This window comes from Macaca thibetana, chromosome 10 (genome assembly GCF_024542745.1).
Source record: "Macaca thibetana thibetana isolate TM-01 chromosome 10, ASM2454274v1, whole genome shotgun sequence".
In the NCBI taxonomy this organism is placed as follows: domain Eukaryota; kingdom Metazoa; phylum Chordata; class Mammalia; order Primates; family Cercopithecidae; genus Macaca; species Macaca thibetana.
This window is the reverse complement of record NC_065587.1, coordinates 32,573,418-32,593,896: the sequence shown is the minus strand read 5'-3', so window position 1 is coordinate 32,593,896 and position 20,479 is coordinate 32,573,418. Positions and strand designations below refer to the sequence as shown.

The following is a 20,479-nucleotide window of genomic DNA, read 5'->3' as shown; positions in this document are numbered from 1 at the left end:
AGTAGTCAAGGTGAGGAGGGGGCCTTCGGGGGGTACCATTCCCCCTCCTCTATCCCCCACTGAGCTCAGTGCCTACTCTCCACACAGGCACTAGATTAGCCTATACTCCATCTACCTCTAAAAATTAAAAGAAAAAAGGTAAAGTTTGTAAAAAGAAATACATATAAATACTGAAAAGGTAATGTGATATGGTTTGGCTCTGTGTCCCCACTCAAATCGCATCTCCAGTTGTAGTTCCCAATGTTGGAGACGGACCTGGTAGGAAGTGATTAGATCATGGAGGGAGACGTCCCACTTGCTGTTCTGGTGATGGTGAGTGAGTTCTCAGATCTGATGGGTAAAAGTGTGTCTGTGGCTACTGTGGACACCCTGCCTATGGGTTAGCCCTGCTCTGTGCAATAATAGCTCACTACAGCTTTGAACTCCTGGGCTCAAGTAATTCTCCCGCCTTGGCCTCCCAAAGCACTGGGGTTACAGACATGAGCCACCTGGCCTAGCCCTTTTTGTAAAAGGAGGTCCGAGAGCTGCTTCATGAGCCCCTTTCCAATCACAAAATTTCACCAGCCAAAATGGGAAAAATCTGTGAGATACAAGGTGAGGCCCCACACCCTGTATTTCTGCATTGGATCCTAGGAGCTAGTCAAGGTGTGTGATACCGCAGAGGACTCTGCGGAGCTCACCTGCAAATCAATCATCTCCATCAACCAATCACTATACGAACAACTTTCTTCAAAGACAGTTTGCTCATTTGGGCATATGGCCTTGAAAACACACTGTACATCCTCCACTTGTCTACGATTTGTACTACAATGATCCGAGATTTGACTGCTACAGAATTAGCAGTAAAAATAAGATAAAGCTGGTCAGGCACAGTGGCTCACACCTGTAATCCCAGCACTCTGGGAGGCCAAGGCGGGTGGATCACAAGGTCAGGAGATGGAGGCCATTCTGGCTAACACGGTGAAACCCCGTTTCTACTAAAAATAGAAAAATTAGCCGGGCGTGATGGCAGGCACCTGTAGTCCCAGCTACTTGGGAGGCTGAGGCAGGAGAATGGCGTGAACCCGGGAGGCAGAGCTTGCAGTGAGCCGAGATCGCGCCACTGTACTCCAGCCAGGGTGACAGAGCCAGACTCCATCTCAAAAAATAAATAAATAAATAAGATAAACCTTAAAATTATGTCTCTTTTTGGTTCTAGAGCCTTACACTTCCCTACACAAAAGAAAACAGGACTCAACATGTTATAGCTGAAGTGATTTATATGACCATTAAGAATAAAAATAAAAAGGAGCAGCCCCTGCCACCTGGAAGCTGGCCTGGCAATCACAGCAAGGCCATGCTGCTCTCCTGATGGACATAAACCACCTTGGAGAACAGCAGCCTCAGGCAAGGGCCCTCTGAGACCATGATCAAGTGAGACAGAGCAAGCACAGAAACAACAAGGTTACTGCGCAACTCACAAAATACCAACACCCCTCTCTTTCAGCTAAAATAAGTGACTGCTATTTCTTTACCCATTAGAGCGTTAATCTCACTCTAGTCTTCCCTCCCTAATAGATAAGATTTATTGAGATACACAATCATAAAAATTACCCCCACTTGCTGCCAGCATCCAATCCACAGCAAACCCCTGCTTCCTTAGATTACCCCCTACATCATCCAACCAAAGCCCAAATCCTATAAAAGGCTCTACCACCTTCTTACCGAGACACTTCCCAGTTCCCCATGGCGTGTGTTCTCTCCCACTGCAACAATAAACCCATCTTGTTCAACTGCAAGTGTGTTCCTGGTGGTCTTTGGCTGGAAGGGATTGACAATATCTAACCACTGCGTTCTCTCTACTCCCCAACTCCACACCAGAACACACACACACACCCTAGGAGCTCCACACTGCACATTGTTAGAAAGAACTGTACCAGAAAACCAGGAAGACTAAAATGCAGATCATTTTTGAGACCTACTGAGAACACTAAACAGCAAACAACATGCTAAATAAGGTCTCGCAAAAGTACAACAACAAGGCTGGGTACAGTGGCTCATTCCTATAATCCAAGCACTCTGAGAGGCCCTTGAGGCCAGGAGCTCAAGACCAGCCTGAACAACACGGTGAGACCCCCTTCTCTACAAATATTTTTTTAAGTACTACAACAACATAAAATGCAGAAAAGGGCAACGCCACAAGGCAAATATTCCATCAAAAACAGCCAAGGGATAAGTGACAAAGTAAGATAAGATAAAAGAAACATTAATATTCCAGAATAGCAATAATTTCTAACCAAAATAGTTTATACTGCTTATACTATATGTTCAAAAATAATTACTTTGACAAGATTACAAGGGAAAAGGTAGGGTTGGTAATAGACCAAAGATCCTTTCAAATAAAAGAATTTCAGTTATTTCTTTTTAAATAGAAAGGTCTTAACTTCCAGATGTCCTTCTATCTACTGAAATGACCAAGTAGACACTACTTCTGTAACAAAATAGAAGCCTAGGTAAAGCTAATATTTGGCATTCACAAATTTTAGGTCCAGAAACAGTTTTTGCTTATCTTTTTTTTTTTTTTGAAATTGAGTTTGGCTCTTGTTGCCCAGGCTAGAGTGCAATGGCACGATCTCGGCTCACTGCAACCTCCACCTCCCGGGTTCAAGCTATTCTCCTGCCTCAGCCTTCCTGAGTAGCTGGGATTACAGGCATGCACCACCACACCCGGCTAATTTTTTTGTATTTTTAGTAGAGATGGGGTTTCTCCATGTTGGTCAGGTTAGTCTTTGAACTCCCGACCTCAGGTGATCCACCCACCTCAGCCTCCCCAAGTGCGGCGATTATAGGCGTGAGCCACCACAGCTGGCCCGGTTTTTGCTTTTCAAAGTAAGTGATAATGCATTTCACATAAAACATTAAGTTTACTGCATACATAATCCTTTTATTTCCCAAATGAAGGCAATATAAGAAGATTCTGTATTTTTCGAGATAACTAGAAGGCTTTAAGCACCCAAGATGCCCTGATTTCAAGGTAGTGAAATTTTATTAATTATCAGCTCCTCTACCATTGATGTGTTTCACAGGAGGAAAACCCCCAAGCCTGTATCGTCGGATAACTGGAAGCACCACTGCAGCAGGCCCTCGGGCAAGGGGGCCACACAGCCTTCCTGGGAAACATGCACAGTGCTGTTGTGCGTTCCTAGTCGCATGAAGACAAAGGCTTGGGCATTTTCTTCCTCTTGGTGTGTCTGGCACTGTGGGTGATGTTACCGAGAAGCTCTGGTGCTCAGGGGCCTCTTAGTAGGGCACACTAAATATAACTTTTGCTAAAACTTTTGGAATTAAGTTGAATACTATTGATGACACTTTGCCATGAGCTTAGTGACACTTGTTGAATATTTAAGGTAACACAGCAGTTAAAGTGAGATAAGATTCCTTTCTAACAATCCCATCAGGTTTACCTTTCAGAGCTATCACCTTAGAGGCCGGATTCATGATGGCACTCTCTGCAGAGATAGGCCGTCGGATCGGAGCCATTGGGTCACTCATGTCAATGATCGTGACCTGTGCCTGCTCACCAGCTTTCTCTCGGATACATATGAACTTGTCAGATTCCATGGTCAGTGTGCTGAACCCAATGTTGGCTGGATTAATTCCAAGGTTTTGGAGCTAAACAGAAAAAAAGCATTTGATTAATTTTTTTTTCCTCTGAAATAGATTGACCCTAGCCAACAGCAAAGGAGGAGGAGAAGTTAAATAAAATTTAGAAAAAAGTTAACATTAGGTAAACACTTGAAGCAAACATTAGCTTGCTTTTCTACACCTGTAATAGATCCACCCAAGCCTGTGAATCAGTTCTCAAGGGGATGATCAACCCACAGTGGAGATAAGACATGTGCAGGATGACACTAGGCAGTGTCAAGGATGCCACAAGTGAGACAGACAGGAAGAGATGAGTTGGGGGTGAACTCCCAAAGAACACCATCAGATAAGGTGTCACAGATAAGCCCACCACTGACGAGAGCTTTGGAAGGAAGGCGGTCTTGGAGAGGTGAAGGCGAGGGAAGCAGAAGGGAAAAGGGGAGGAAACACAAAACCTGGTTTCTCCAAAAGGCAAGAAAAAAGAATTGGCCAAAGGTTTTTGCTTAAATATTTCCCTAGATATCATCAAATCTGTCCAAATCTGAGTTGAAGGAATTTCTAAGTCAGTGTCAATACTTCCTGGAGAGTCTGAGGTTAATAAGAAAGTCAGCAGGTTGGCACATCTTCCAAGGCTGATGGATTCCTTCAACTGTGTAAACTGAAACCAGGCGCCTTTCTCCAAAGGCCATCTTATACCAGTGACTGGGCTAAATCAAGACCTGTTAATGGGATAAGCTTCAATGAAAAACTCTGGGAAAACACACACTCAAGAAATGTTTATCATTCCCATAAAGCACCAAGCTTATTTCTACAAATTTCCCTGCTCTGACCTACCTATAAGACACCTTTATTTATTTATTTATTTATTTGAGATGGAGTCTCGCTCTGTCACCCAGGCTGGAGTGCAGTGGCCGGATCTCAGCTCATTGCAAGCTCTGCCTCCCGGGTTTACGCCATTCTCCTGCCTCAGCCTCCCAAGTAGCTGGGACTACAGGTGCCCGCCACCACGCCTGGCTAGTTTTTTGTATTTTTTAGTAGAGACGGGGTTTCACCGTGTCAGCCAGGATGGTCTCGATCTCCTGACCTTGTGATCCGCCCGTCTCGGCCTCCCAAAGTGCTGGGATTACAGGCTTGAGCCACTGCGCCCAGCCGACGATACCTTTATTTTTAAACACTGTTCTGTTCAGCTCCAATTCTACTGCTACTGATTTGACCATTTAACATCTGTTACCTTGTGTAACCTTGAAGAGGCTCACACTAGCAACAAAGATCATGGAGCACTGTGTTAAAATCACCACCACCCTTTGGAAGGAACACAAGTGAGACTGTTCATACTGCGAGTATAACTCAGGACGGTGCCTTGTTTGTCTTTTGTAGCAGAGTCTAGCACATACTGGATGTTCCAGCTGCTGAGTGGAGCAGGCTACACGACAACAGGTCACCTCATCTCATCCTCCTGTTAACCCACTGAGACAAGCATCTCACATACACTTTACACTTGGGAAAAACAAAGTGTTGGGGTTCAGAAATCTTTCAGAAGTTACAAAGCTGATTAATGATGGAGCCAGGTATAATAAAGCCTGTGTTCAGACCACAATACTGAGTTCTTTGAAATTCATATTCCATTTTAACACAGAAAAGATAAACTAAGTGGTGATTATGTTCCCAAATGAGTCCACCAAAACAAACAAAAACAGATATAACAGCAAAAAACAAAACATTACTTCATAGCTGCAGTGAAATAATTTTTTTAAAAATAGAACTTGCCAATTGATATTGCCATTATTACAAGAAAGTCCCTTCATGTTCCAAACTTGGGTTATAGCAAAGAAAATAATGCTAGCAGTGGTTTATGAAGGATAGGAAAAACCAAAGTATTTTTCCTGTTCTCACACATCCCTCAACACAAGATTTCTAACACCAGATGTGTGGGGGTTTCTCCAGCAGACACCACCTGGATATCCTACAATTTAATTCAATTCTAACAATATATACCTAGAGATAGTATCAGATCCCATAGGCTGAGGGCTCAGTCCCATAAGACTGACTCCACTTCAGACACTAATCGCAAGCCCCAGGCTGCAGCCTGTACTTCTGACCATCCAGCTATAAACCAGGGTTCCCATGACCTTCTTCCTGGGTTTGACTAATTTGTTGGAGTGGCTAACACAACTCAAGAGACACGTTTCTCATTTATTACAAAGGATATTACAAAGGACACTGATGAACTGCCAGATGAAAGAGGCGCTTAGAGAAAGGCGCAAGGGGTGTCCTTGCCTTTTCCAGCACACGGCTCTTCAGGAACCTCCATGTGTTCAGCTATCATGGAGCTCCCGAAATCTATCTACACATCAGCACCACACTATTTTATTTATGGAGGTTTTGTAACATCTGGTAGGGCCTGCTGTCCTTTGCACTTGTTACTTTTGAAATTTTCTTAGGTATTATATTGCTTAACTTTTTTGTAAGTCTAAAAAAAAATTTCAAGCCCCCAAATAAGAATATGGGGGTCATCTGTGGCAGGCAAAGTCATGAGACTGGATGGTAGCACCGAGAGAGACCGTGAAGAGTGAGAGAATGGCTTGGGAGCCCAGGGCACAGAGCCCCAGGACACACCAAGGCTTAGAAGGGAAGCAGAGGAGCAGCCCATGAAGATGGACATAATTTACTCACGTAAAGTTAACATACTTAAGTAAACCAAGAATAAAAGATAACAGAAGTCCCACAAGTGCAACCACTGATACTTAGTAAACCAGGAAACCACATTAGCACAACCAAAGAAAACCTCCCAGTGTCACCAACTTTCTCACAAATCAGCCATGTTCAAATTCCATCATCCTCTCCTAGTTTAGTTCCCTGCTGGATTATACAACAACATCCAAGGTCATAAATTCCTGGAGGACACAGATCAGATTAGTGGGGTTTTTGTTTTGTTTTGTTTTCTTTTCTTTTGTTTTTGAGACGGAGTCTAGCTCTGTCCCCCAGACTGGAGTGCAGTGGCGTGATCTCAGCTCACTGCAACCTCCACCTCCCGGGTTCAAGCGATTCTCCAGCCTCAGCCTCCTGGGTAGCTGGGATTACAGGCAGTCACCACCACGCCCAGCTACTTTTTGTATTTCTAGTAGAGATGGGGTTTCACCACGTTGGTCAGGCTGCTCTCGAACTCCTGACCTGTGGTGATCCGCCTGCCACAGCCTCCCAAAGTGCTAGGATTACAGGCTTGAGCCACCACTGGCCAGATTAGTATTATTTACTCTGTCTGCAAGTAATAGAAAAATCCTGAAAAACAGAATAATACAAATGCCCTAGAAGTTACTTTGTTTGTTCATTTATTTATTTATTTATTTATTTGAGACAGTCTCACTGCGACGCCCATGCTGGAGTGTGATGGCACAATCTTGGCTCACTGCAACCTCTGCTTCCTGAGTCCAAGCAATTCTCCTGCCTCACCCTCCCGAGTAGCTGGGACTACAGGCATGCACCACCACACCCGGCTAATTTTTGTAATTTTTAGTAGAGATGGGGTTTCACCATATTGGCCAGGCTGGTCTAGAACTCCTGACCTCAAGTAATTTGCCTGCCTCGGCCTCCCAAAGTGCTAGGATTTACAATATTTATTAAAAAAACAGAGGACAGTGGGATTCCAGAAGATAAGACTGCTGCATTTGAGGTTCCCCCTCCAAATTCTACAACATTATCCATCAGATTTGTGAGCCCTTTGAAAAGAAAAACATGAATACCTGCAGCCAATGTGGGCTCACTAAGAAGTCACACCAAACCAATCTAATTTTCTTGAAGTCAAGTAAATGTGGTAGAATAAATCTTCATTTCAGCAAAGCATCTGGCTTACCTCAGCTGAGGTAGCCAAAGTAACTTTCATGGGTAATCAGTCCCCTACCCCAAGCCTTATCTGTGGCATGCTTATAGAATAGAGAGCTTTGCTTTGTATTTTCATATTTACTTAATCTCTTCTTTATTCTCAGAGTCAAATTCAGGTTCTCCTCATTTTGAATCCATCAAAACACTGAGCACATAAAAGCCCAAACAATGTATGAAACAAAAGACTCTTGGAATGAGATGGAAAAGCATGAAGTGAGCTTGTGTCCACAGCTGAACTGCACCTCAGTGGTGTGGCCACATTGACCTCTGTCCGTCTGCTGCCAGGGCCCAGAGCTCAGACCTTAATCATCTGCTGGTCAATATTCTGAATAATGACTCTACCCAAAGTCATACACAGCGACTGTTTCATCTGATAAGGGTATGCTTTGAGACTGTCAATATACTAGAGTAACAATCAGAATCTTAACAGATTTGAAAGGACTATGAAATTAAAAAGATAAATGTACACAAATAAAATACTACATTTGTGTTAAGTATAAAAAAAAAGGTCACAGCTTGCTTCAAAAAGCAGCTCTAATACATAAAATGTCAACCAAATGCAATGCACAGGCCTTCTTTGGATGCTGATACAAATAAACCAAATGTACGAAGCATTTGAGACAAAGAGAGAAACAACACTGACAAGATACTGGATGATACTGAGAAATTACTGATTTTTTTTTTTTTAGGTGTGATGTTATTAGAGTTAAAAAATAAAGAATTCTTGGCTGGGCACAGTGGCTCATGCCTGTAATCCCAGCACTTTGGGAGCCCAAGGCGGGCGGATCACGAGGTCAGGAGATCGAGACCATCCTGGCTAACACGGTGAAACCCTGTCTCTACTAAAAAATACAAAAAAGTTAGCCGGGCGTGGTGACAGGCGCCTGTAGTCCCAGCTAACTCGGGAGGCTAAGGCAGGAGAATGGCATGAACCCGGAAGTTGGAGCTTGCAGTGAGCCGAGATCAGGCCACTGCACTCCAGCCTGGGCGATAGAACAAGACACTGTCTCAAAAAAAAAAAAAAAAAAAAAAAGATTTCTTAGTGTATATCAATGGATGAATAGATAAAATACAAAAATTATCCAGGCATAGTGGCGGGCACCTGTAATCCCAGCTACTTGAGAGGCAGAGGTAGGAGAATCACCTGAACCCAGGAAGCGGAGCTTGCAGTGAGCTAAGATTGTGCCATTGCACTCCAGCCTGGGCAACAGAGCGAGACTCCATGTCAAAAAAAAAAAAAGTCACACAAAAAGACAAATATTGTATGATTCCATTTATATCCAGTATGTAGAACAGTCAAATCTACAGAAACAGAAACAAAAAGTAGATGGTTTTAGGGGGAGGAGTGTGAATGGGGGAGTCATTTCTTAATAGGTATGGAGCATCTGTTTTACAAGATGAAAAGAGTTTTGGAGATGGATGGTGGTGATGGCTGCACAACAATTTGAATGTACTTAATATCGCTAAAGTGTACACCTAAAAATGGTTAAGATGATAAATTTTATGTTATATGTATTTTACCACAATTTTAAAACTTGGAAAAAAATAACAAAGAGTTCTCTCTTGGAGATACATCCTAAAGTGTTTAAGGATAAAACAAGATGTCAGGAATTAGCCTCAATATAATTTGGTAGCGATTGGAGACATAAGTAAAACAAAGCTGGCCATGTATTGGTAAGCAACCCATTCTTGGTCTTGTCGACCTATCCGGATTTTCTGGCTTTAGTAGAATAGGACTGGATGCTCTCCAGACAGAGCAGTGCATGTAACTGGGCCTGAGTTTTCTAAATTGTCATTTTGTTCTCAGTTTGGGGATCAATATTGGGTTAATATGGTGACATTCTGATTTCAACTCCAAATATCAAGAATTTGTAACCCTGAATAATCTGTATCCAACCTCTTGAGCATAGTGGGTTTTTAAATAATAGTAGTTGAGTCAAGTTCCTTATCTAAGAGCATATATACACATGTATGGCATTTGAAAAAGGTAAAAGGACCTCACAAATAAGACAGTGTCTTAACATCTGAGAATAGTGGATCCAAAAATAAGATAAAGACTATCAGATGAAATTAAGACAGTAGTTCTCAACCAGGAGTGCTATCCTGCAGTCTTCAGAAATGGGAAAGGGGCAGCCAGGCGCGGTGGCTCACGCTTGTAATCCTAGCACTTTGGGAGGCCAAGGTGGGCAGATCAGAAGGTCAAGAGATGGAGACCATCCTGGCCAACATGGTGAAACCCCATCTCTACTAAAAATACAAAAATTACCTGGACATGGTGGTATGCACCTGTAGTCTCAGCGACTTGGGAGGCTGAGGCAGGAGAATCGCTTGAACCCAGGAGGCACAGGCTGCAGTGAGCCGAGATCGCACCACTGCACTCCAGCGACTGGCAACAGTCGCAAGACTGTGTCTCAAAAAAAAAAAAAAAAAAAAGAAGAAGGAAAAAAAAGAAAAAGAAAAGAAATAGGCAAGGGGATCGGGCGCAGTGGCTCACGCCTGTAATCCCAGCACTTTGGGAGGCCAAGGTGGGTGGATCACTTGAGATCAGTTCAAGACCAGCCTGGCCAACATGGTAAAACCCCGTCTCCACTAAAAATACAAAAATTAGCCGGGTCTGGTGGCATATGCCTGTAATCCCAGTTACTCAGGAGGCTGAGGCAGGAGAACCCAGGAGGTGGAGGCTGCAGCAAGTCAGGATCACGCCACTGCACTCCAGCCTGGGCGACAGAGCAAGACTCTATCTCAAAAAAAGAAAAAAATGGCCAGGCGCGGTGGCTCAAGCCTGTAATCTCAGCACTTTGGGAGACCGAGACAGGCGGATCACGAGGTCAGGAGATCGAGACCATCCTGGCTAACACGGTGAAACCCCGTCTCTACTAAAAATACAAAAAACTAGCCGGGCGAGGTGGTGTGCGCCTGTAGTCCCAGCTATTCCGGAGGCTGAGGCAGGAGAATGGCGTAAACCCGGGAGGCGGAGCTTGCAGCGAGCTGAGATCTGGCCACTGCACTCCAGCCCGGGCGACAGAGCGAGACTCTGTCTCAAAAAAAAAAAAAAAAAAAGAAAGAAAGAAGAAAAAATCAGAAATGGGCAAGGGTAGTTTTAATAGTACAATGAGTGGAGAACTCATTCTCTATTCATTTAGCCAGGAATGCTCAATACAGTACAATCCCACAAAAATAACTTTTCCATTTAAGATGCCAGATACTACTGTGAGTTTTTCTCCATATGCAGAAACTAAGTCCCAGAAAAGTGATGTGCCAAAAAGTCAGGTTTTCTTTTTTTCTTCTTTTTTTTTCAGACAGAGTCTCACTCTGTCACCCAGCCTGGAGGGCAGTGGCACGATTTCGGCTCACTGCAACTTCTGCCTCCCGGGTTCAAGTAATTCTCCAGCCTTAGCCTCCTGAATAGCTAGGACTACAGGCGCCAGCTACCATGCCTGGCTAATTTTCATATTTTCAGTAGAGTTTTGCCACATTGGCCAGGCTGGTCTCAAACTCCTGACCTCAGGTGATCCACCTGCCTCAGCCTCCCAAAGTGCTGGGATTATAGGTGTGAGCCACAGCACCCAGCCCAGGGTTTTTTTTTTTCACTAGTTAGCAAAAATAACCAAGGATTCCTGATCCCTAGTACATTATTCTGATAGGTGACCTAGCTACACACATTTTTTTTAAAATTTTCTTTCTTTCTTTTGAGACAGAGTCTCGCTCTGTTGCCAAGGCTGGAGTGCAGTGGTGCAATCTTGGCTCACTGCAAAGTCTGCCTCCCACATTCAAGCTATTCTCATAATGCAGCCTCCCAAGTAGCTGGGACTACAGGTGTCCACCACTGCACTGGCTAATTTTTGTATTTTTAGTAGAGACAGGGTTTTGCCACGTTGGCCAGGCTGGTCTTGAACTCCTGGTCTCAAGTGATCCACCCTCCTCGGCCCCCCAAAGTGCTGGGATTACAGGCATGCACCACTGCACTGGACCTTTGCTACACATTTTAAATGGCATATATAAGAGTTAACTAAAGAAGGTAAAGAAGATGCTGTTTAATGATCCTTTTCAGTTCTCAAAGCCTGCAATTAAATCAATCAAAATTCAAATCTGACACTGGGGGCCAGGCATGGTGGCTCATGCCTGTAATCCCAGCACTTTGGGAGGCCAAGGTGGGTAGATCACTGGAGGTCAGGAATTTGAGACCAGCCTGGCCAACATGGTGAAGCCGGGTCTCTACTAAAAATACAAAACTTAGCTGAGCGTGGTGGCACACGCCTGTGGTCCCAGCTACTCAGGAGGCTGAGGCACAAGAATCGCTTGAACCCAGGAGGCAGAGGCTGCAGTGAGCCAAGATTGTACCACTGCACTACAGAGAGAGACCCTATCTAAAATTAAAAAAAAAAAAAATCTGATTCTGGGGAATATGCAAAAAGAAATTACTCATCTGATAGTCCTGTGGTTTCTATGTATAAGGGGCTTAAGGAAGAGGTCCAACTGGGAGGACTAAAACTGTGTTTATACAAGAGCATTAGTGAGAACACCAACTGCCTACATCAGTGAAGCCAGAATGCTTAAGTTGCACTGAACATTCCCATGTTTTCACACCTCTGCAGACAGCAGTATTTTTTCCTTCTGTATCTGTATCCTTCCCAGTCTCACTCACTGCTTTATCCTTGTGCCTAGCACATGGATGGTAAACAAGTAGTAAAACAAATTACTTTTTTCAGGGCAGTAAAATTTAGTTCATCTACAGTTTTTAAAACATATTTTGAGGGCTGGGCATGGTGGGTCATGCCTGTAATCCCAGCATTTTGGGAGACCAAGGTGGGTGGACCACCTGAGGTCAGGAGTTCGAGACCAGCCTGGCCAACATAATGAAACCCCATCTCTATAAAAACACAAAAATCAGCTGGGCGTGGTGGCGGGCACCCTTAATCCCAGCTACTTGGGAGGTTGAAACAGGAGAATTGCTTGAACACGGTAGGCAGAGGCTGCAGTGAGCCAAGACCACGCCATTGCATTCCAGCCTGGGCAACAAGAGCGAAACTCTGTTTCAAAAAAAATAAATGGGTCAGATGCAGAGGCTCACACCTGTAATCCCAGCACTTTGGGAGGCTGAGGTGGGCAGATCACAAAGTCAGGACATCAAGACCATCCTGGCCAACATGGTGAAACCTCATCTCTACTAAAAATACAAAAATTAGCCACACATAGTGGCATGCACCTATAGTCCTAGCTACTCAGGAGGCTGAAGCCAGGAGAATCGCTCGAAGCTGGGAGGTGGAGGCTGCAGTGAGCTGAGATCGCACCACTGCACTCCAGCCTGGTGGACAGAGCGAGACTCTGTCTCAAGAAAATAAAAAAAAATTTTATATTTGAAACTTATCAACAAGCCTTTCCTAGCCTAAAGAGGGAGCTTTGTAAATGAGGGCCTATGAAGAATGTTGACACTAAGGTCTTTTCCAAAACTTACATTCTAGGAGTAGGTTAGTTCGGGGATAGTTAACTACATTTATTTTTATTTTTTTTATTTTTGAGACGGAGTCTTACTCTGTCGCCCAGGCTGGAGTGCAGTGGCCGGATCTCAGCTCACTGCAAGCTCCGCCTCCCGAGTTTACGCCATTCTCCTGCCTCAGCCTCCTGAGTAGCTGGGACTACAGGCGCCCACCACCTCGCCCGGCTAGTTTTTTGTATTTTTTTAGTAGAGACGGGGTTTCACTGTGTTAGCCAGGATGGTCTCGATCTCCTGACCTCGTGATCCGCCCGTCTTGGCCTCCCAAAGTGCTGGGATTACAGGCTTGAGCCACCGCGCCCGGCCAGTTAACTACATTTATATAATGCTTTACAGAACTTCTCTCAAGTTACACCATTACAGGTTTTCTGTATTTTAACACCAGTGCACAAGACTCTATATTTATCCCAGTTAAATGTCAACTAGTTGGATTCTGGCCTGTCAAGATCCATCTGATTCTAATTTCGTCGCTGAACTTTGCTATCCCAGCTTTGTGGCATCCTTCTTCAGCCTGCCAAGAGTGATGGTCATCTCTCTGGCATGGAGGCCAGCAGCAGGCCTCAAGAGAAGCGGAAGAAAATGCGGGAGAAGAGCCTGCAAACTCAGTAAAGTCTCAGTGAAGAAGCAAGGAAGGAAAAATCAGAAAGATTGCAGAAAGATTCCCCCTTAGAGAAGTGGGTGACAGGGTGCCAGCAACTACTACCCTAGGGAATACTGATAAACATGTCAGATAGATGCAGTGATCTGTCTGTGATCTTCAGTGTGTTAAGTTACAAAAACAAAGGGCAGAAGCATATTTAAAGCAGGATTCTCTTCATCATTTTTGGAAAGATATAGTGGATTCATTAATAGTGGTTTCCCCTGAGGAGAGACAGAGGTTGAACTGAAAGATTTTAATTCCCATCAGACTTGCCCCTGCAACAGAAATATCTGAGTGGAGAGGAACCTGGACTCAGACCCTCCTAGGACTTAATTCTTTCAACCCAATCAACTAAAAAAGCACTGGTTTATGCAGCTTAGGCTTCTGAACATTTAAATGTTCTATGGTGAAGATTTGTTTTTCCAAAGAGTCTCCATTCAAATTCATTTACTATTTGGTCACTCACAATGTCACAGTGGTAGGCACTCCCATGAGGCTCACCCTCCCAGACACCCTGGCTGAGGCAGGTTACTCTCCTTGCTTTGTAAATAAACAAGTTAGAAGGCAACTAACTGGCCAGTATGTATTTCCAATACCAGGAGCAGTGGTAGGCCAATAGGCAAAATTTAACAGCTTATATGGTATCTTAAAAAGATATTTTACACTGGAATGCCATAATTTTAGGATGCAATGAGCCGTCTTAGTACATTTGTCTTAGTACTATTGTCTTCACAAACCACTTCACAAAATGACATAGCTACGTAATGGCAACATAAACCAAATATGAACTGGCCTACTATGGGTACGTGTCCCCTTTTGGAGCATGAGCCCCAGGAGCCTCTCCAGACACACACGGGTGTGTGTGGATGGGAACTGTTTTCAGTTCAAGCTCAATCTACACCTTCACAGTTTTACTTTCCTCCCTCTTTCCTGAATGATTAATACTGACTAACATGCAGAAGACGGGTTCACCCGGGCTGTGTGTGAGACTCACCTGGGAAGGAATACCAAAGCTCCATCTCCAGCACTCAGAGCTTTGGATTTAACATCTAGCAGAGATATGTTTAAAGCTGCAGGCCATTCTCACATGCAGCCTAGGTAGAGAAGCTCTGGTTAAGATCTTGACCATTTTTCTCCTACAATTCTAATGCTCAAGGTCTCTACATCTGTTTCGAACATCACCTCAGAGACACTTTGAGGGAACATGTTTATGTTTTCTGTGTATTGAGCTATGACACATTTCACAGCTTACAAACTTGCAGCTGCTTTTTTGATCTAGCTAGGGGGAATTGCTTAAGGCTCAAGAAAATTTTTATGTCACCAAACTATTCAACCATTCCTCTTCTGAATCAAGATGTCCTAAATTCTCAGCCCATCCTCAGATACTACAAATAGCAATACCCTTCCAACTCTGATATTTGAATATTTCTAAAAAGTTCAAATAGTAGCTCCTGAGCTCACAATCCAGTAGAGAAAATGAACAGCTACAGTACCCTGGGAAGAGGGTCATTATAAGAGGAACCCCAAAGAGGCACAGAGGAAGAACTCCTAACTGACAAATCAGGGAGAGCTTCCAGAGACAGTGTCATTTTCACAGATACCAGAAGGCTCAGTAGGAGTCAGTGAGTAAAGAGGGGTGAGGGGAGAATGTGTTCTGGCAAGGACACAAAGGGAGTAGCAGCAGAGTTGAGCAGGTGTTGGGCTAGGAAGAACAGGAAAGAGCACGTGGGGATCAGCCTTTTCATGCCAGAGGAAACACAAAACCACTCCCTGAAGGACTTTAAGCAGATGCTCATCCTTGGAGAAGATCACATTGCCTGTGTGCTGGAGAATGGACCGCAGGAGGGCCAGACTGGAAGCAGAAGGACAAAGCTAGCATGACCATCAAGGTGGGGAAGGATGGCATAGTTTAGGGAAATGGCAGTCATGATGACAGTAGCAGAACAATGCCAAAAGTAAACAGGAGAAAGGGACAACAGGATGGGGAAAACACATCCTAGGCTCCTGGCTAGACACTGGACAAGATACACATCTGGGGAGAAAGGGAACCCCATTTCTGAACACTGTGTTTGAGGAACCTGCTGACCATTCCCTGGCCGCCTTCTGTGGACAGCTGTCACAATGGCAGCTACAGCTCATAAGGACACAGTGCTTTACAGTAGTCCCCTCTTATCTGTGGTTTTTTCACACTTTGTTACCTGCAGTCTGAAAATATTAAATGTAAGATCCCAGAAATAAACAATTCTTAAGTTTTAAATTGCATGCCATTCCGCAGAGAGTGATGAAATCTTGTACCAGCCCACCCAGGACGTGAATTATCCCTCTGCCCAGCATATCCAGCTGTATACACTGCCGGCCCATTAGTCACTTAGTAGCGGTCAGTTACCAGGTTGACTGTTGCAGCATTACAGAGCTTGTGTTCAAGTAACCCTTAATTTACTTAATAATGGCCCCAAAGGCCAACAATAGTGATGCTGGCATATTGTTATTATTGTTCTGTTTTATTATTAGTTATCATTGTTAATCTCTTACTGTGCTTCATATAAATTCACCTTTATCATACATATGTATGCATAGGAAAAAAAGTGTATAAAGGGTTCAGAACAATCTGCAGTTTCAGGCATCCTCTGGGGGGTCTTAGAACATATTGCCCATGGGTAAAGGGGACTACTGTATTATGTCATTGTTTAAAGCTTTACATTTATTAACTCAAAACCTCACAACTACCTTGTGAGATAAGAAGTATGCCTTTTATTCTTATTTTATAGATGAAGATATAGAAGCACAAAAAAGCTACAAACATTGCCCTAAATCACACAGCCAGTAAGTGCCTAAGTCCAGATTCAATGCCTTCAGTTTGGCCTCAGTTTGTGCTCTTAACCAGGACCTGCTACTGCCTCTCAGGCACACAGCAGTGAAACTCCAAAAACACTCAGATGGCTTGGGAACACCGAGTTTATGGGAACACAAAAAAATCACCAGCAGCATGTCCTGAATGAAAAAGTAGAGGGGCTCAAGACAGATTCCAAGCTCATCCACAAGAGGCACCCACAGGGCAGTGGGTGTGGGCAGAAAGGAAGGAGACACCTTGGGAAACTGTGGGACCAAAAACAGTAGAGAAAGGACCCTCAGGAGGCAGTAAAGTACAGCATCAGATGCGGCTGGACATCACAGAAGACGCGTGTGCTGTGATGGGCTTTATCTCATCTATCTCATCTCATCTTATTTTTTGAGACGGAGTCTTGGTCTGCTACCCAGGCTGGAAAGCAGTGACATGATTTCGGCTCACTGCAACCTTTGCCTCCCGGGTTCAAGAGATTCTCCTGCTTCAGCCTCCTGAGTAGCTGGGACTACAGGCGCGTACCAACACGCCTGGCTAATATTGTATTTTTAGTAGAGACAGGTTTCACTGTGTTGGCCAGGCTGGTCTCGAACTCCTGACCTCAGGTGATCCACCCACCTCGGCCTCCCAAAGTGCTGGGATTACAGGTGTGAGCCACCATGCTCGGCCTGATTTTATTTTTTATAGCAAAGATTAGCCAACTGCAGCCTGCTTTTGTATGGCTAAACTAAAAATCATTTTCATATTTTTAGAAAGTTAAAAAATGTAAGAATATGGGACAGAGACAGAATGTGACCCTTATAAAAAAGCCTGCAGGATGACTTGTAACCTTTGCAAAAACAGATTCAGGGGAAAAAATGGAGACAAAAGCCAGACTGCAGGTTACTGGGGAATATAAAAATAATGAAGCACTTTGGCCGGGCGCGGTGGCTCACGCCTGTAATCCCAGCACTTTGGGAGGCCGAGGCGGGCGGATCACAAGGTCAGGAGATCAAGACCACGGTGAAACCCCGTCTCTACTAAAAATACAAAAAAAATTAGCCGGGCGCGGTGGCGGGCGCCTGTAGTCCCAGCTACTCAGGAGGCTGAGGCAGGAGAATGGCGTAAACCCAGGAGGCGGAGCTTGCAGTGAGCCGAGATCGCGCCACTGCACTCCAGCCTGGGCGACAGAGCGAGACTCCATCTCAAAAACAAACAAAAACAAAACAAAACAAATAATAATAATAATAATAATAATAATAATAATAATGAAGCACTATAAAGCAGCTCTTTCATGATATCCAGCTATAAGAGAAGTTTCGTGGGGACAAGAGCGGAGGAAGAAGTTTGCTGGTTGTACAGATGGAAGAGAGGTGAGCATTGCCCAACACAAACACGAAGAAACCATGAGAGGGAAAGATGAAAATACAGCAAAGAGAGGCTATGACTGAACAAGGCTCCCTTTTAGGGAGGAAGGATACCAGATCCAGAGCATAGACAAGAAAGGACACCTACTTTTGAGGCAACAGGAAGGCAGGAAAGGGTGGCTGCAGACAAGCGTCTAAGTCTGCAGCCATAAAGGTGAGAAACATCCCAGTTATGGCTTTAGTTTTCTCCAAGTCATCTGCTGGTTGCAAGGTACGAATGGCAGGATTGGGATTTAAGGAACAGGCTGAAGTTTTGAAATGTCTGTAGTGAAGGCAGTGTGTGCTGACTCAGTGTGTGCTCTACAGAATGTAGAGCAGCCTCAAAGACCCAGTCAGTGTTGGAGACCACAAACCACACACTTTCATTCACGTGGCTGCCCACAAGCCACAAGCATTTTCCAGATAATGGAACATATCAACTCTGACGGACATTACAAATCCTGATGGACATTAGAAACGCTGATAGACACCCAAAATGCCTTATTGCTTTCTTGCTCTTTGAAAAGAACATATTTAGACAGTGGTTAAGCACAGGCATTGGAGTCAGAGACCTGGGTTAGAACTCAAACTTTGTCACTTACTAGCCGTGTAACTTTCGCTGAATGAATTATAATATGAACCTCAGTGACCCATGGTAGAAAACAGGATATCACTACCTGCCTCAGTTATCATGAGAATTAAATTAAACGAGATTTATAAAATACAATAGTCAGTGGCAAGAGAAATGGCTCAATAAATGATAACTACATCATCTCATTATTATGAGCAGCAGCAGTATTTTGCTACCTCAACATGACTGGCGCTGGCTCAGCTTAGTGGCAGAATGAAGTCCAGGGGGACAGATGTCGAGGCACTTCCACCTCCACACAATTTCCACTGTGTCACTAACCAAGCGACCCTGGCAGGATCCTCTGGATATCAAGTTTCCAGTCTGCAGAATGAGGGGACCGGACTGGTCACTACACAGGTCCCAAGGCCTTTCCCGTCTGCATCTAGGGCTAACAATGCTCTGCACTGTGAAAACAGGAACTTTCAATCAAGCACGTTCCTCGATGTACTACTTTGTAGTCAAAAAGACTGGAGTCTGAATCCTGTTCTTATTGAATGAAGATGAGTTCAACACTTTTGAGACTCGGTTTCCTCATCTACAAAAGAGTAAGCGAATCGCAACGAATGGGAGTGTGATGATTTAACATGGAGCACTCAGGGAGGAGCCGCTGGAGACCCTCCTCTGTCGCACCTCCCCGGGTAAACGAGGGGACCAGCGCCGTTCCCGGGCAGACCCGTGAGCGGCCCGCAAGGCGCCCGACCCAAGCCTTTGCTCAAAGCAGGCGACCAGTCCTTATGTTCCTGAGCACAAACAAACAGAGAACAAACTGGGACCTTATTAAAAAGGCAGGCTTTGGAAGTGTTACTGCATTGAAAAGCCCTACTTCGGCTTAGCCCTGAGAAATTTTTCTCTTGGGTCACGCATGTTCACGGTCCTCTCAGGGGAAGCCGCCCTGGGAACGAAAACAGAGCACAGAGGCAAACTCAGGGGCGAATAAGGACCGGAGAACACCAAGCGGGGCGTGGAGCTGTGGGATCGGCGCGGCCCTCGGGTTGCCCCGCCTGAAGCGGGAATCTGTGTGCGTCCTCGCGGGCACTGAGCGGGGCGTCCCAGGGGGCGTTCGCTTCCACCACCAGCGTTCCCCAGCCGGCGCCCGCCGGTAACGGGCTTCGGCGACGGCACCCGAGCGGGTCCTCGCGAGCGGCCGCCGCGCCCGGGACCCCGCAGCCCCAACCCAGGTGGGAGGTCAGAAGTCGGCGCGGCCAGCTGGCCAGCGGCTCAGCGGGGCTAGGGGCGCGGGGTCAAGCCTGAGAGGCCGGCCGGCGGAGGCGCGGCTGACAGGACAGAGCGCGGGGCGCATCCCCCGGGCCCTCCGGGCCTCACCTGGAAGTGCTCTTGAAAGCGAATAGGGAGGATCTGCGCCATGGCTGGTGCGGGACCTAGGCAGCTGCGGCGGCGGCGGTGGAAGCGGCAGGGATGACCGCCGACCCCTCGAGCGGGCTGACCGATGGCGACGGCGCAGGCGCAGTTGTTCCGACTCCAGGTCCCGGCCCCCGCCCTCCTCCTGACGGCGCCCTGGCCCCCACCCCCTCCGCTGCCCCTCCCCCGTCCCTCGTCCCTCCCCTGCCCCTCCCCCGCGCCCCTTCCTCCCGCCCCTCCCCTGCCCCCGCTCCCCCGCCTGCGCAGATCCCTCCCCCCGCTCCGAGGGTCCGCGGAAAGTAGTCCCGCTCGCCCTCTGCCCTGAAGCGGTGTGCGCGAGGTCCCCGAGTGAAAGGTTTTCAGGGGATAAACCCTGACAGGGTCTGCGGCGGTCCTTGCCCAGCGCCTTCCACATGTGGAGCGGGGCAGTGGTGCTAGTTCTGCCTCCAACTCTGGACAGTTGAGTTCAGGGCCACTTTTTACGCAGGCACGGATGTGACAGAAACATGGAAAAGGGTCTTGGAAGAACCACATGTGCCATATAACGAACGACCTCTTGGTCTGAGGAGGACCGTGTATATGACGGTGGTCCCATAAGATGATAACGGAGCTGGAAACTTCCTGT

At 45.7% G+C, this 20,479-nt stretch overlaps 1 protein-coding gene across 3 annotated transcripts in view; it reads right to left on the bottom strand.

The window, feature by feature from the left end:
• The window catches only part of CLTCL1 (clathrin heavy chain like 1), a 114,533-nt gene extending 94,546 nt beyond the window's left edge, over positions 1 to 19,987 (bottom strand). For 2 of the 3 annotated variants that reach the window (XM_050746025.1, XM_050746029.1), the window contains exons 1-2: positions 19,819 to 19,987; positions 3,444 to 3,651 (exon numbers count right to left, since the gene is read on the bottom strand). In XM_050746025.1, coding sequence (XP_050601982.1) covers positions 3,444 to 3,651; positions 19,819 to 19,860 — 250 coding nt within the window. In that variant the 5' untranslated portion in view covers positions 19,861 to 19,987. Of the gene's footprint in view, positions 1 to 3,443; positions 3,652 to 19,818 lie in introns of those variants that run through there. The other variant, XM_050746026.1, reaches the window with a different exon arrangement.
• Positions 19,988 to 20,479: the final 492 nt, after the last annotated feature.